Raw genomic sequence first — 14,909 nt, 5'->3', positions numbered from 1 at the left:
CCACTATTTACATCCTCTACCGTGTCTCGTGAATCCGGCAACGCCGCTTCCTGAGTCATTCCATTCGTCGGAATTTGTCAAAATCGTTGAAGTGTTCATTCCCCTCGTCCACTCATCACACAAATATCAATAAACCAGCACGTCAGCGTTCACGATGGTGTAGGTTAGTTCGGCGAGCACCGAAAGAGCCATCGCCGAAGAGCTGGTTATGTGAAGGCCCGAAATGGCCGACCTGGTGCGCGCAGGGGGCCACGGGCCCGCCAAAGACAAGCTGGGCTCGCCCAGCACCGGAAGCGAGGACGGCAACGAGCAGGACGCCCAGGGGGCGGCCAAGGCGGAGCCCGACGAGGTGGACCTGGGGGACTCGGCGCCCTTCGCGCCCTCGGAGACGCTGTGGTACCACGGCCGCCTGGACCGCTACCAGGCGGAGGAGCGCCTCTGGCTGTCCAACAAACTGGGGAGTTACTTGGTGCGGGAGAGCGACCGCAAGCCGGGCTCCTACGTCCTGAGCTTCCTGGGCCGGACGGGGATGAACCATTTCAGGATCACGGCGGTGTGCGGCGACTTCTACATCGGGGGCAGGCAGTTCGTGAGTCTGAACGACCTGGTGGGGTACTACACGGAGAAGAGCGACCTGCTGAAGAGGGAGCGGCTGGTGCACCCGGTGCCGCCGCCGGAGCCCGTCAACGACAAGAAGGTGAGTGGGGGCGGCACATTGCTACATTTAACAATGTGGTAAGCTGTGTTAATTTTCAAGAAAATAAGATAGATAATAGTGAAGTAAAATGACAATAAGAGGGTCTGACTCTAGCGACGACGTACGTCACCTACCCTTACTTAACTTTAATCAAATTAAAATGGATTGGATGTAGAAACAAACAAAGTGAAAAAAGCGATTTTCCTGGGTCAACTTAGGATATTGCAATATTCCATAACCCTAAGTCAATCAAAATTTGCCTCCCCTCCTTAAGATTGATGACGTTACTTAAAACATTATTAATAAATGTTTAATCCAAATACCCCAACGTTCCGTAGATAAAAATTATCTTATCACTTGTACTACTCTCAAACACACTCTTTATCAAAAGCCCAGATTTTTTACTTTTTTTACTTCCCCTACACTCCAGAAGACAATTCTTTCGCCCGGATTTATTCCTGGAGCCGGGAAAAACCATGAGGTAGTGCTTTTTTCGAAGTTAAAAATAATTCCGCAATTAGTAAGCGCATGAGGTGGTCTCAAAGACGACAATTAGTTGATTGGGAATGATTATTGTTTAAAACAGGTGGCTCAAGTCTTGCAATGATTCACATTTACTTTTATTGCTCGGATTCGTTTGATATCGTTTATTGAAAATTGCGAAATTGTTTTTCTTGTTAGAGTTCGTTCGAGCGAAGCCGCGATGAAATTTCTTGTGATTAAGAGATCATGACGCAAGAAAATTTCGACAAAAATCAGTGCCATTATAACCAGTTGCTGCATCATCCCGTGATATGGAAAAGTGAGTCATGGTGATTATGTGGTGCATTCTTTGTGAGTTTTTCTTCGTTCGTTGTTTCGTGGCCTATTTTTATCCGCGAGAGTTGTTTAACTCTTTCATATCAATTTTTTGTGACTTTTACGGTTTATGGATAACATTCAATGCTTTTCCGGCTGATAACGTCCAGTGTTTCCTGATTTGGATGAAGTGAGACACTGCATTATCACATGGAGTGCACTCTAAATTAGATTTTTTTGGTTTGGATTGAATTGGAAAAAGTGGGTTTACAGAGGAGTACTATAAAATTTTATCTAACAACAAATATAATTGAGAATAAACTAGCGGAAAGTGGGTTATCTCTGGCAAAACAAGGTGTAAATTCATAGGCACGAGTGTCTAGAGAAGTTTATCAACTTGTTACATACTATGCTTTTTCTACTACTTCAAGTTGAAACCATAATCGTCGAAGCAGCCCAACAAATCCCGGTTCTTTTAAAAATTATAAACATTTACGATTTTTATTTTTGATAATTTACGTCTAATAACACTCTCAGAGCTTTTTTGGCTTGAATTTTTGATTTTTTGTTTTTTTCAAATTTTTCAATTTTTAGATTTTGCATTTTCCGATTGAGTTTCTCGAGTGTTTAATTTTTCAATTTTCGATTTACAATTTTTCGAGTTTATAATTTTTTGTTTTTTCAATTTTTCATTTTTTTGTGCCTTCAATTTTATGACATGCAACTCTTGGAATTTTCTTTTTTAATTTTTTTAGTTTTTAGATTTTTGCAATTTTTCGTTTCGGTTTTTTATTTTTTCAATTTTTCGGTTTTGCACTGTTCTTTTATCATTTTTCTATTTGATGTGAAATTTCTCAATTTTTGGGTTCTTCAATTTTTCGTTTTCTCAATTTTGGATTTTTCAGTTTCTAGTTTTGATTTGCAATTTTTCTAGTATTCATTTTTGAATACGTAATAATAATTATAATTTTAAAAATTCTTATCACTCAATTATTCGATGTTTCATGTTTTCGATTTTTAATTTTTCAATTTTTGGATTTTTCGAAGTTACAATTGTTCCACTTTACAATTTTGATGATTTTTTTTTTATTTTTAAGTTTATCCATCTTTAGTTTTTCAGTGTTTCAATCTTCCGTTTCTTCTTTGCTTCGATTTGCAATTTTTGATTTTCCACTTTTTTGATTTTGCAATTTTTAGTTTTTCAGTTTTTCGATTTTTCGATTTTCGAATAAAAAAATCGTGAAATATCGAAAAATAATTTAGAAATGATTAGATAATAAATATAGAAAAATCGAAAAATTAAAAATTGAGAAATTTAAAAATCGAAAAAGTACAGAAAAGGAAATATTGATAATTACAGAAATCGGAAAATCGAGTAACTGAAAAACCCAAAAATTGCAAAATTGAAAAATTGAAAAATTGGAAAACCGAGGAATTGAAAAATCAGATATAAAAAATTTTTTCGATTCTTAAGTTTATCCATCTTTAGATTTTCAATGTTTCAATCTTCCGTTTCTTCTTTGCTTCGATTCGCAATTTTTTGATTTTCCACTTTTTTCATTTTGCAATTTTTAGTTTTTCAGTTTTTCGCTTTTCGAATCAAAAAATCGTGAAATATCGAAAAATAATTTAGAAATGATTAGATAATGAAATATAGAAAAATTGAGAAATTTAAAAATCGAAAAAGTACAGAAAACGAAATATTGAAAATTAAAAAAATCGGAAAATCGAGTAATTAAAAAATCCAAAAATTGCACAATTGAAAAATTTAGAAATTGAAAAACCGAGGAATTGAAAAATCAGATATAGAAAATTATATAAAAAATTAAATAAACGAAAAATTATAAAATCGGAAGAAACATTGAAAAAATGAAGGAAATGAAAAAACTAGATTTTTTTCATATTTTTTCAAAATGAAAAAAAAAACAGCTGACTTCCAGGATTCTATCAAATTTTTACTAAATTAAAACAGGAGACCCCGAGATTCTAACTCTTAAAAACGACTCCAGGAATCCCAAAATTGTTCCAGACTTTTTCAAATTATTACAAAATTATAGTAGAAAGAGGAACTCCAGAGATTCTACTTAAAAAAAGACCCTTGGGACACCAAAATTCTTTTAAGTCCTTCAAAAAAGACTCAGGAATCCCAAAATGTACCAATTTTTCTATATTTTTTCAAAATTAAAAACGAAAGGGGCTCTCGAGGTTCTGATTCTTAAAAAAAAAGACGCCCGGAACCTCAGGAATCACAAGATTTTTTCAAAATAAAAAAACCTCAGGGACTCCCCCGATTTCAATCTTCTTTTATAATTTTTCTTTTTTTTTCAATATGAAAATTTTCAATTTTTGGTTTCTTCAATTTTTGATTTGGAATTTTTCTAGTTTTCATTTTTGAATATGTAATAATGATTATAATTTTAAAATTTTTATCACTTTCAATTATTCGATGTTTCATTTTTTCGATTTTTAATTTTTCAAAGTTACAATTTTTCCACTTTACAATTTTGATGATTTTTTTTTTTTCGATTTTTAAGTTTATGCATCTTTAGTTTTTCAATGTTTCAATCTTCCGTTCCTTCTTCGCTTCGATTTGCAATTTTTAGATTTTCCACTTTTTTGATTTTGCAATTTTTAGTTTTTCAGTTTTTCGATTTTTGATTCGTGAAATATCGAAAAATTGAAAAATCAGTAGACTGAAAAATTAAAAATTCGAAAATTTGAAAAACAGAAATATCGAAGAACTGAGAAAACGAAAAATCGATAAATAAAAAAAACAGAATTTAGAAATGATTAGATAATGAAATATAGAAAAATCGAAAAATTAAAAATTGAGAAATTTAAAAATCGGAAAATCGAGTAATTGAAAAATCCAAAAATTGCAAAACCGAAGAATTGAAAAATCAGATCTAGAAAATTAAATAAAAAATTGAATAAAGGAAAAATTATAAAATCGAAAACATTGAAAAAATGAAGGAAATGAAAAAACTAGATTTTTTCATATTTTTTCAAAATGAAAAAAAAACCAGCAGACTTCCAGGATTCTATCAAATTTTTACTAAATTAAAACAGGAGACCCCTAGATTCTAATTCTTAACAAAACACTCCAGGAATCCCAAAATTGTTCCAGACTTTTTCAAATTATTACAAAATTACAATAGAAAGAGGAACTCCAGAGATTCTACTTAAAAAAAGACCCTTGGGACACCAAAATTCTTTTAAGTCCTTCAAAAAAGACTCAGAAATCCAAAAAATTACCAATATTTCTATATTTTTCAAAATCAAAAACGATAGGGGCTCTCGAGATTCTGATTCTTAAAAAAAAGACGCTCGGGACCTCAAGATTTTTAACAATTTTTCAAGAAGTCTCTAGGAATCACAAGATTTTTTCAAAATAAAAAAACATCAGAGATCCCCCGATTTCAATGTTCTTTTATAATTTTTCTTTTTTTTTTTTCAATATGAAAATTGTCAATTTTTGGTTCCTTCAAGTTTTCGTTTTTTCAATTTTAGATTTTTCAGTTTCTAGATTTTTAAATTTTACCTTTCTTCAATTTTTGATTTGCAATTTTTTTAGTTTTCATTTTAAATTTGTAATAATAATTATAATTTTTAAAATTATATCTCTTTTTCAATTTTTCGATCGAATAAAAAAATCGTGAAATATCGAAAAATTGAAAAATCAATAAACTCAAAAATTAAAAATTCGAAAATTTGGAAAATAGAAATATCGAAGAACTGAAAAAACGAAAAATCGAGAAACGAAATCAAAAATCGAAAGGTTGAAAAGTTGAACAACCGAGAAATCGAATCAACCAAAATTTAAGAAACCGAAAAGTTGAAAAATCGGAAAGTTGAAGAGTTGAAAAATTGCGAAAATTAAAAAATTCCAAAACTGAAATGATGAAAACGTGGTAAATTGAAAAATTGTAAAGTTGGAATATTAAAAAAATTAAAAAGTTTAAAATGGAAATTTAAAAAAATCTAAAAATTGGAAATCAAGAATTTGAACGAAAAATTGAAAAATCGAAAAATTAAAAATTGAGAAACTTAAAAATCGAAAAAGTACAAAAAAGGAAATATTGATAATTACAGAAATCGGAAAATCGAGTAACTGAAAAACCCAAAAATTGCAAAATTCAAAAATTGAAAAATTGGAAAACCGAGGAATTGGAAAATCAGATATAAAAAATTAAAAAATTGAATAAACGAAGGAAATGAAAAAAAATTGTGATCAAAAATCGACAAAATGAAATTTTTTTTTAATTCTTCAAAAAGACTAGGAATCACAAGTTTTTTTCAAAAAAAAAAACGTCAGGGACTCCCATATTTTTATGGTCTTTTATAATTTTCCTTTTTTTTCACTGTGAAATTTTTCAATTTTTCGTTTCTTCAATTTTTATCACTTTTTCAATTTTGCGAATTTATAATTTTTACATTTTTCAATGATTGGATTTTAAAACTTTTTCATTTATTCGATTTTTCATTTTCTCGAGATTCCAATTCTTAAAAAAAGACGTTTGGAACCTAAAAGATTTTTTCATATTTTTCAAAATGCAAAAAACCGCAGATTACCCAGATTCTGTTAAATAAATGTTCAGTAGACTAAAATAGAAGCCCCAGAGATTATAATAAAAAAAAAGACTTCAGGAATTCCAAAAAAAAAAAATTGGAAAAATTTTAGAAAACTTTTTCGTTTCAGCGGGTCGTGGCCATCCTCCCCTACACCAAAATGCCCGACACCGACGAGCTAACATTCAAAAAAGGCGACATCTTCTTCGTCCACAACGACATGGGCAACGGTTGGCTCTGGGTCACCGCCCATCGAACGGGCGAGCAGGGGATGATCTTCCGGGAGCTGGTGGAGGACCTGGACGACAGCATCGACCCCAATACCGTTTTCCCGTGGTTCCATCCCAACTGTACAAAAAACGAAGCCGTGGATTTGCTCGTCAAAGGTGAGTTTCCTAAGACAGTTATAACGGTCGAGCGGATTTTTGGTGACTAAACATAACTGCTTCATTAATTAGCATATCGTAAGTGTATCAATTATTGATGCTTTGTTGGAGTTCTTAGAAGTTAGGTTTCTGCGTCCTTTCACAATTTGGATTTTTGTGTTTGGATTTTTTTGGTGGAAAGGTCACCGAGGTGATAAGTGGTAATGGGTGGAATTGATTTCAATAGAAAATTCATTATGGACGGTTGGAGGTGTATTATGCGACGCAACGTGGAGTAATGACGTGGGGCAATTAATAGCGTTATTACTTGTAATTGAATAAACTAACGGATTACGTAATTTTTTTATTAGTTAATCGGTTTCTTGTACGTTGGTTTATTATCTGTAGAAAATGTACAAACGTAATGTGGGAGATGTCGATGGCGAAAAGACGTTATTGTACGTGGTAATTAATTAATTATACCGCACAACACAAATTTTAAGGTGCAAAAACCCGCGCTTTTTCGGCTCATTCACTCTGGAAAAAAATGGTAAACTTGTTTACACAACACCATTTTCCCCGAATTTTACAATCGAAGTGATTTCTTTTCCAACAACCATAATTTCACACTTGACAGAGTCAATTCCGTTCTTTGTTATCCCAGTTTAGGTAATTCCGGCGTGTTTTCTCATGCCTACAGCATGTTTTAGTGTTGAATTATGAAATTACTGTCCTCAGATATCCATCTGAATGGTGGGAACTAGGCTAAAATGCCACAGTTGCACCCAAACAAATTAATTGAATGCTAATGGCTATGTGAAATTTCCATCTTACAAACCGACTTATTGCGAAAATCTGTACCCACAGAACAAATATTTGTCTGAAGCTGTTTAGATACATTTTAAGTTGGATTCGCGTGGCAAATTTTTTGAGGTTACGTCATCGAAATTTTGGTGGGGATGGGTAGACAATTTCGGATCAAAATAGTGGGTTTTTAAGAGAAACTAAAATGGTTTATTGGAAAGTTCTGTCCAAAAAAGCGGACACTAGGGATACAAAATCGTTCCAAATTTTTATAGAACAAAATAGTAGATACGAGATACTTTCAATCCCTTGAGATTCCAATTCTTAAAAAAAAGACTCCAGGAATCCAAAATGTTTCCATATTTTTTCAAGGACTCCTCAGATTCTTTCGAATTTTTGCAAAATTAAAAAGGATGGCTTAGAACCTCAAGATTCTTTTAAATTCTTAAAAAGCACCACAGGGATCCCAAGATTTTTTCATATTTTCTCGATGTTTTACAATTTTTCGTGATTTCAATTTTGAAAATTTTCAATTTTTGCGATTTTTTAAATTTTAGATTCTTCGCTTTCTCGATTTTTCGATTTTTAAGTTTTCCGATATTTCTATTTCTCAATTAAGGTTTTTAAGTTTTTTTCAGTTTTCTGGTTTTTCAATTTTGCTATCACCCGATTTTTCGATTTCGGCCATTTCCATTTCTCGATTTCTCGATTTTTTGATGTTTCGATTTCTCAATGTTTCAGTTTTTGAATTTTTGGATTTTTCGATTTTTCCATTTCTCGGTTTTTCGTTTTTTCGACTTTTCGGCTTTAGATTTTCCAATTTTTCGATGTTCCGATTTTTCCATTTCTCGATTTCACAATTTTTCGTCATATCAGTTTTGAAAATTTTCAATTTCTCGATTTTTCCATTTTTCGATTCAATTTTCCGATTTTACAGTTTTTGTGATTTTGCAATTTTTGGTTTTTCGATTTCTTCATTTTTCGGCTATTCATATTTTTTAATAATAATAATAATAGTAAAACAATCAGGGGCGTAAAAATTCCTTCAAATTTTTAAAAAATTGAGAGACACCAGAGATTCTTTTAAATTCTTAAAAAAAAACCTTCAGATCTCAAGAATTTTTCATATTTTTTTTTAAATAAAAAAAGACACCAGGAATGTTGATTCTTTTAAATTCTTCCAAAAACTCCAGGGATCAAAAGATTTTTTCATAAAAAAAAAACAGGGACTCCCAAGATTCTTTCAAAGTTTTACAAAGTTAAAACAGAAAGAGACTCCCGAGATTCTAATTTAAAAAAAAAGAACACGCTCGGGATCCCAAGATTCTTTTAAATTCTTAAACAAAGTCTCCAGAATCCCAAAATTTTTCTATATTTTTTCAGAATCAACAAAACAGCTGGGACTTCCAAGATTCTTTCAAATTTTTACAAAGTTAAAACAGAAAGGGACTCCCGAGATTGTAATTAAAAAAAAAGAAAACGCTTGGGATCCCAAGATTCTTTTAGGTTCTTAAAAAAAGTCTCCAGGAATCCCAAAATTTTTCTATATTTTTTCAGAATCAAAAAAAAAAAAACTGGGACTCCCAAGATTCTTTCAAATTTTTACAAAGCTAAAACAGCAAGGGACTCCCGAGATTCTAATTTAAAAAAAAGAAAACGCTTGGGATTCCGAGATTCTTTTAGATTCTTAAAAAAAATCTCCAGGAATCCCAAAATTTTTCTATATTTTTTCAGAATAAAAAAAAAACTGGGACTCCCAAGATTCTTTCAAATTTTTACAAAGCTAAAACAGCAAGGGACTCCCGGGATTCTAATTTAAAAAAAAGAAAACGCTTGGGATTCCGAGATTCTTTTAGATTCTTAAAAAAAATCTCCAGGAATCCCAAAATTTTTCTATATTTTTTCAGAATCAAAAAAAAAACTGGGACTCCCAAGATTCTTTCAAATTTTTACAAAGCTAAAACAGAAAGGGACTCACGGGATTCTAATTTAAAAAAAAAGAACACGCTTGGGATCCCAAGATTCTTTCAGATTCTTAAAAAATGTCTCCAGGAATCCCAAAATTTTTCTATATTTTTTCAAAATCAACAAAACAGCTGGGACTCCCAGGACTTTTTCAAATTTTTATAAAGTTAAAACAAAAAGGGACTCCCGAGATTCAAATTAAAAAAAACACGGTTGGAATCCTAAGATTCTTTTAAAATCTTAAAAAGTCCCCAGAAATCCCAAAATTTTTCTATATTTTTTCAGAATAAAAAAAAACTGGGACTCCCAAGATTCTTTAAAATTTTTGCACAATTAAAACAGGAAGGGACTCCCGAGATTCTAATTTAGAAAAAAAGAACAGGTTTGCGAGTCCAAGATTCTTTTAAATTCTTAAAAAAAGTCTCCAGGAATCCCAAAATTTTTCTATATTTTTTCAGAATAAAAAAAAACTGGGACTCCCAAGTTTCTTTAAAATGTTTGCAAAATTAAAACAGAAAGGGACTCCCGAGATTCTAATTTAGAAAAAAAGAACAGGTTTGCGAGTCCAAGATTCTTTTAAATTCTTAAAAAAAGTCTCCAGGAATCCCAAAATTTTTCTATTTTTTTTCAGAATAAAAAAAACTAGGACTCCCAAGATTCTTTAAAACTTTTGCAAAATTAAAACAGAAAGGGACTTCCGAGATTCTAATTTAGAAAAAAAGAACAGGTTTGCGAGTCCAAGATTCTTTTAAATTCTTAAAAAAAATCTCCAGGAACCCCAAAATTTTTCTATATTTTTTCAGAATCAAAAAAGAATACTGGGACTTCCAAGATTCTTTAAAATTTTGACAAAATTAAAAGGACTCCAGGAATCCCAAAATGTTTCTATATTTTTTCAAAATCAATAGAACGGCTGGGACTCCCAGGACTCTTTCAAATTTTTACAAAGTTAAAACAAAAAGGGACTCCCGAGATTCAAATTAAAAAAAAGAACACGCTTGGGAACCTAAGATTCTTTTGAATTCTTAAAAAAAGTCTCCAGGAATCCCAAAATTTTTCTATATTTTTTCAGAATAAAAAAAAACTGGGACTCCCAAGATTCTTTAAAATTTTTGCAAAATTAAAACAGAAAGGGACTCCCGAGATTCTAATTTAGAAAAAAAGAACAGGTTTGCGAGTCCAAGATTCTTTTAAATTCTTAAAAAGTCTCCAGGAATCCCAAAATTTTTCTATATTTTTTCGGGATCAAAAAAGAATACTGGGACTCCCAAGATTCTTTAAAATTTTGATAAAATTAAAAAGACTACAGGAATCCCAAAATTTGTCTATATTTTTTCAAAACAAAACAGCTGGGACTCCCAGGACTCTTTCAAATTTTTACAAAGTTAAAACAAAAAGGGACTCCCGAGATTCAAATTTAAAAAAAAAACACGCTTGGAATCCTAAGATTCTTTTAAAGTCTTAAAAAAAGTCTCCAGGAATCCCAAAGTTTTTCTATATTTTTTCAGAATAAAAAAAACTGGGACTCCCAAGGCTCTTTCAAATTTTTACAAAGTTAAAACAGAAAGGGACTCCCGAGATTCTAATAAAAAAAAAACGGTTGGGATCCCGAGATTCTTTTAGATTTTTAAAAAAAGTCCAGGAATCGCAAAATTTTTCTATATTTTTTCAAAATCAAAGAAAAAACTGGGACTCCCAAAATTCTTTAAAATTTTTACAAAATTAAAAAGACTCCAGGAATCCCAAAATTTTTCTATATTTTTTCAAAATCAACAAAACAACTGGGACTCCCAACATTCTTTCAAATTTTTACAAGGTTAAAACAGAAAGGGACTCCCGAGATTCTAATTTAAAAAAAAGAACACGCTTGGGATCCCAAGATTCTTTTAAATTCTTAAAAAAAGTCTTCAGGAATCCCAAAATTTTTCTATATTTTTTCGGAATAAAAAAAACTGGGACTCCCAAGATTCTTTCAAATTTTTACAAAGTTAAAACAACAAGGGACTCCCGAGATTCGAATAAAAAAAAAGAACACGCTTGGGATCTTGGGATCCCAAGATTCTTTTAGATTCTTAAAAAAAGTCTCCAGGAATCCCAAAATTTTTCTATATTTTTTCAGAATAAAAAAACTGGGACTCCCAAGATTATTTAAAATTTTTGCAAAATTAAAACAGAAAGGGACTCCCGAGATTTTAATTTAGAAAAAAAGAACCGGTTTGCGAGTCCAATATTCTTTTAAATTCTTAAAAACAGTCTCCAGGAATCGCAAAATGTTTCTATATTTTTTCAGAATCAAAAAAGAATACTGGGACTCCCAAGATTCTTTAAAATTTTTACAAAATTAAAAAGACTCCAGGAATCCTAAAATTTTTCTATATTTTTTCAAAATCAACAAAACAGCTGGGACTCCCAAGATTTTTTCAAATTTTTACAAAGTTAAAACAGAAAAGGACTCCCGCGATTCTAATTTAAAAAAATAACACTCTCGGGATCCCAAGATTCTTTTAAATTCTTAAAAAAAATCTCCAGGAATCTCAAAATTTTTCCATATTTTTTCAGAATTAAAAAAAACTGGGACTCCCAAGACTTTCATATTTTTACAAAGTTAAATTAGAAAGGGACTCCGGAGATTGTAATTAAAAAAAAAAGAAAACGCTTGGGATCCCAAGATTCTTCTAGATTCTTAAAAAAAGTCTCCAGGAATCCCAAAATTTTTCTATATTTTTTCAAAATCAAAAAAAAACTGGGACTCTCAAAATTCTTTAAAATTTTTACAAAATTAAAGACTCCAGGAATCCTAAAATTTTTGTATATTTTTTCAAAATCAACAAAACAGCTGGGACTCCCAAGATTCTTTCAAATTTTTACAAAGTTAAAACAAAATTTTTCTATATTTTTTCAGAATCAAAAAAAAAACTGGGACTCCCAAGATTCTTTAAAATTTTCACAAAATTAGGACGGAAAGGAACTCCCAAGCTTTTAATTAAAAAAAAAGAAAACGCTGGGGACCCCAAGATTCTTTTCAATTCTTAGAAAAAGACCCTAGGAATCCCAAAATGTTTCTATATTTTTTCAAAATCAAGAAACCAGCTGGAACTCCCAAGATTCTTTTAAATTATTACAAAATTAAAACAGAAAAGGACTCTCGAGATTCTAATTAAAAAAAAGAACACGTTTGGGACCCCAAGATTCTTTTCAATTCTTAAAAAAAGTCTTCAGGAATCCAAAAATTTTTCTATATTTTTTCAAAATAAAAAACAACAGCAGGGACTCCCCAGATTCTTTCAGATTATTACGAAATTAAAACAGAAAGGGACTCCCGAGATTCTAAATAAAAAAAAAGAAGGTTAGGGTTCCAAGATTCTTTTAAATTCTTTAAAGGGACTCTGGGAATCACAAGATTTTTCCAAAATAAAAAAAAACTTCTGGACTTCCCAAGATTCATTCAATTTTTACAAAATTAAAACAGAAGGGGCCCTCGAGACTCTTAATTCTTAAAAAAAAAGAGACTCTTGGGACCCCAAGATTGTTTTCAAATTTTTACTAAATTAAAACAGCAGCCCCCGAGATTATAATTAAAAAAAAAATTGGGGAATCCCAAAAATATTTCAATATGTTTTCAAAATGAAAAAACAGTTGGGCCTCCTAGATTTTTTCAAATTTTTACAAAATTGAAACGTATGGAATTTTAGTCTTTGAAATAAAAAGACGTTAGAAGCTCAAGATTCGTTAAATTCTTAAAAAAAACTCTGAAACGTACGAATTTTTCATATTTCTTCAAAATAATCAAAATAAAAATAACATCAGGAACTCCCCATTTCTTTCAAATTTTTAGAAAATTAAAACTGAAAGGGGCCCACGAGATTCCAATTCTAATAGTAATAATAATTAAAATCCCGGGGCCTCATTCATTTCAATTTTGTAAAAATTTGAAAGAATTGGGGAGTCCTAGTTGTTTTTTGAAAAAATATGGAAAATTTTGTGGATTTTTGGAATAAATTTTTTAAGAATTAGAATCCCGGGGGTTTCTTCTATTTTCATTCACTATTTTAAAATTTGAAGGAATCTGAAAAGTCTACTAGTTTTTTGTATTTTAAAAAAATATGAAAAATTATTAGGGTTACGCTTGAAACCTTGAATTGTTAGGGAAAAAACCCCTGCGACCCCAAGATATTTAATATTTTTTCAAATAAAAAACTACCAGGGGTTCCCAAGTTTATTTAAAATTTTTAGAAAATCAAAAAAGCATGGAGCCTTGAAATTCGTTCAAATTATTAAAAAAAAAGACACTAAGGGATGTGTGAGATGTTTTCAAATTTTTACAACCGTATAATTTTATAAAATCAATTTTGAAATGACGTCATCAACCTGATGGTGGGGACACAAATACAACGTAATCGCACCCTCCGAAAGTAAAAATGAACTTTTTTCCCCCGATCCGCCTCCAATTTAAAGGATCATCGGCTCAAACCCACAAGTATTTACGTTTTTTTCGCATCCCACACGAAAATAAAAAATTCATGGAGCCCGACGTCAGGTATTATTTATCAATTAATTATTCCGAAGAGAGATGATGTTTTAAAACCTACCGACAAGTTAAGCTTGTTTGTGGGCGCCGAATTTCCGCGGAAAATTAAACGCTGCGGAGTGTCGAAGAGTGAACAGTAATTGATTTATACGTTGGAAGCGCCTGACGGAGGATTTACGAGGAAGTCTGGTAAATACGTTTTTAAAAAGTTGGAACATCCGACGAGATAAGAAATTACGCTTTTTCTAATGCTCCAGGCTGATAGGAAATTGGGTTCGTTGTGCGGAAATATTTTTGTCGATGAATTTTAAAAGTTGACAGTTAGGTTGTTTAGATCATAGACAATGGCAAGGTGCGCTTCGCGCACCTGTCTTCACCGTAACCCGTCTACTTTGTGGATTATTTTCGTAAATTCCATTTTTATAAATGCAAATAGCTTTTAATTATCGATGTTTATGAGCAAATGCAGCACCTGCTGACTCCTAATTTATAAATGAAGACATTCACAACACAGTCTTTCACTGGGTCTCGATTTAAAGAAGCGTTTTTGCTGCAGCCGGACCTGGAAGCTTCCTGGTGCGTCCCAGCGACAACTCTCCAGGTGACTACTCCCTATTTTTCCACATCAACAACCAAATCCAGCGGTTCCGAATCGAGAAAAAGGGGGTGCGCTACCTGATGGGTGGACGCATCTTTGAGTGTCTGGATGCCGTCATCAACAGGTACAGGAAGGAGCAAATCGTGGAAGGGTACACGCTACAACATCCCGTAAGTACTAAAATAGTAAACTCATTTTTATACAGCGTTTACCGAACAGATGGACTTATAAAAAATTGATTTTTACTTCCCGAGCGTAAGCAAAGGAAGTATTGTAATCGAGTCCGTCGGCAGACTCTCTACTTTTACGTTTTCTCGATCTTTCATGACCCCTAGAAGACGAAGAAATAGGTCTCCCATTTCCGTCTGTCTGTCCGTCTGTCCGTCTGTCCGTCCGTCTGTCCATCTGTCCGTCTGTTGTCACGGATTTTTATTAGACAGATAATCTCCGAAAGTACTCGACCGATTGTTGTGAAATTTTGTACTTATATTAAGAATATCATGTAGATGGTAAAACGCTAACCAAAATTTGTCGAATCATCCCCACCACTAAAGCGATGACGTCACTTCAAAATTGTACATAGTA

General features: G+C 31.9%; 1 protein-coding gene across 1 annotated transcript in view; it reads left to right on the top strand.

Moving 5' to 3' along the window:
• The first annotated feature begins 20 nt into the window (after positions 1–20).
• LOC135125107 (ras GTPase-activating protein 1) overlaps positions 21–14,909 on the top strand; it is a 30,424-nt gene continuing 15,535 nt past the window's right edge. The window contains exons 1-3 of the mRNA XM_064050455.1: positions 21–697; positions 6,195–6,450; positions 14,283–14,494. Of these exons, the coding sequence (XP_063906525.1) occupies positions 224–697; positions 6,195–6,450; positions 14,283–14,494 (942 nt within the window). The 5' untranslated portion in view covers positions 21–223. The remainder of the gene's footprint in view (positions 698–6,194; positions 6,451–14,282; positions 14,495–14,909) is intronic.

This window comes from Zophobas morio, unplaced genomic scaffold, assembly GCF_036711695.1.
Source record: "Zophobas morio isolate AGI-343-1 ecotype UQ-CSIRO unplaced genomic scaffold, CSIRO_AGI_Zmor_V1 ptg000008l, whole genome shotgun sequence".
NCBI lineage: Eukaryota > Metazoa > Arthropoda > Insecta > Coleoptera > Tenebrionidae > Zophobas > Zophobas morio.
This window is presented reverse-complemented; position numbering and strand designations above follow the sequence as displayed.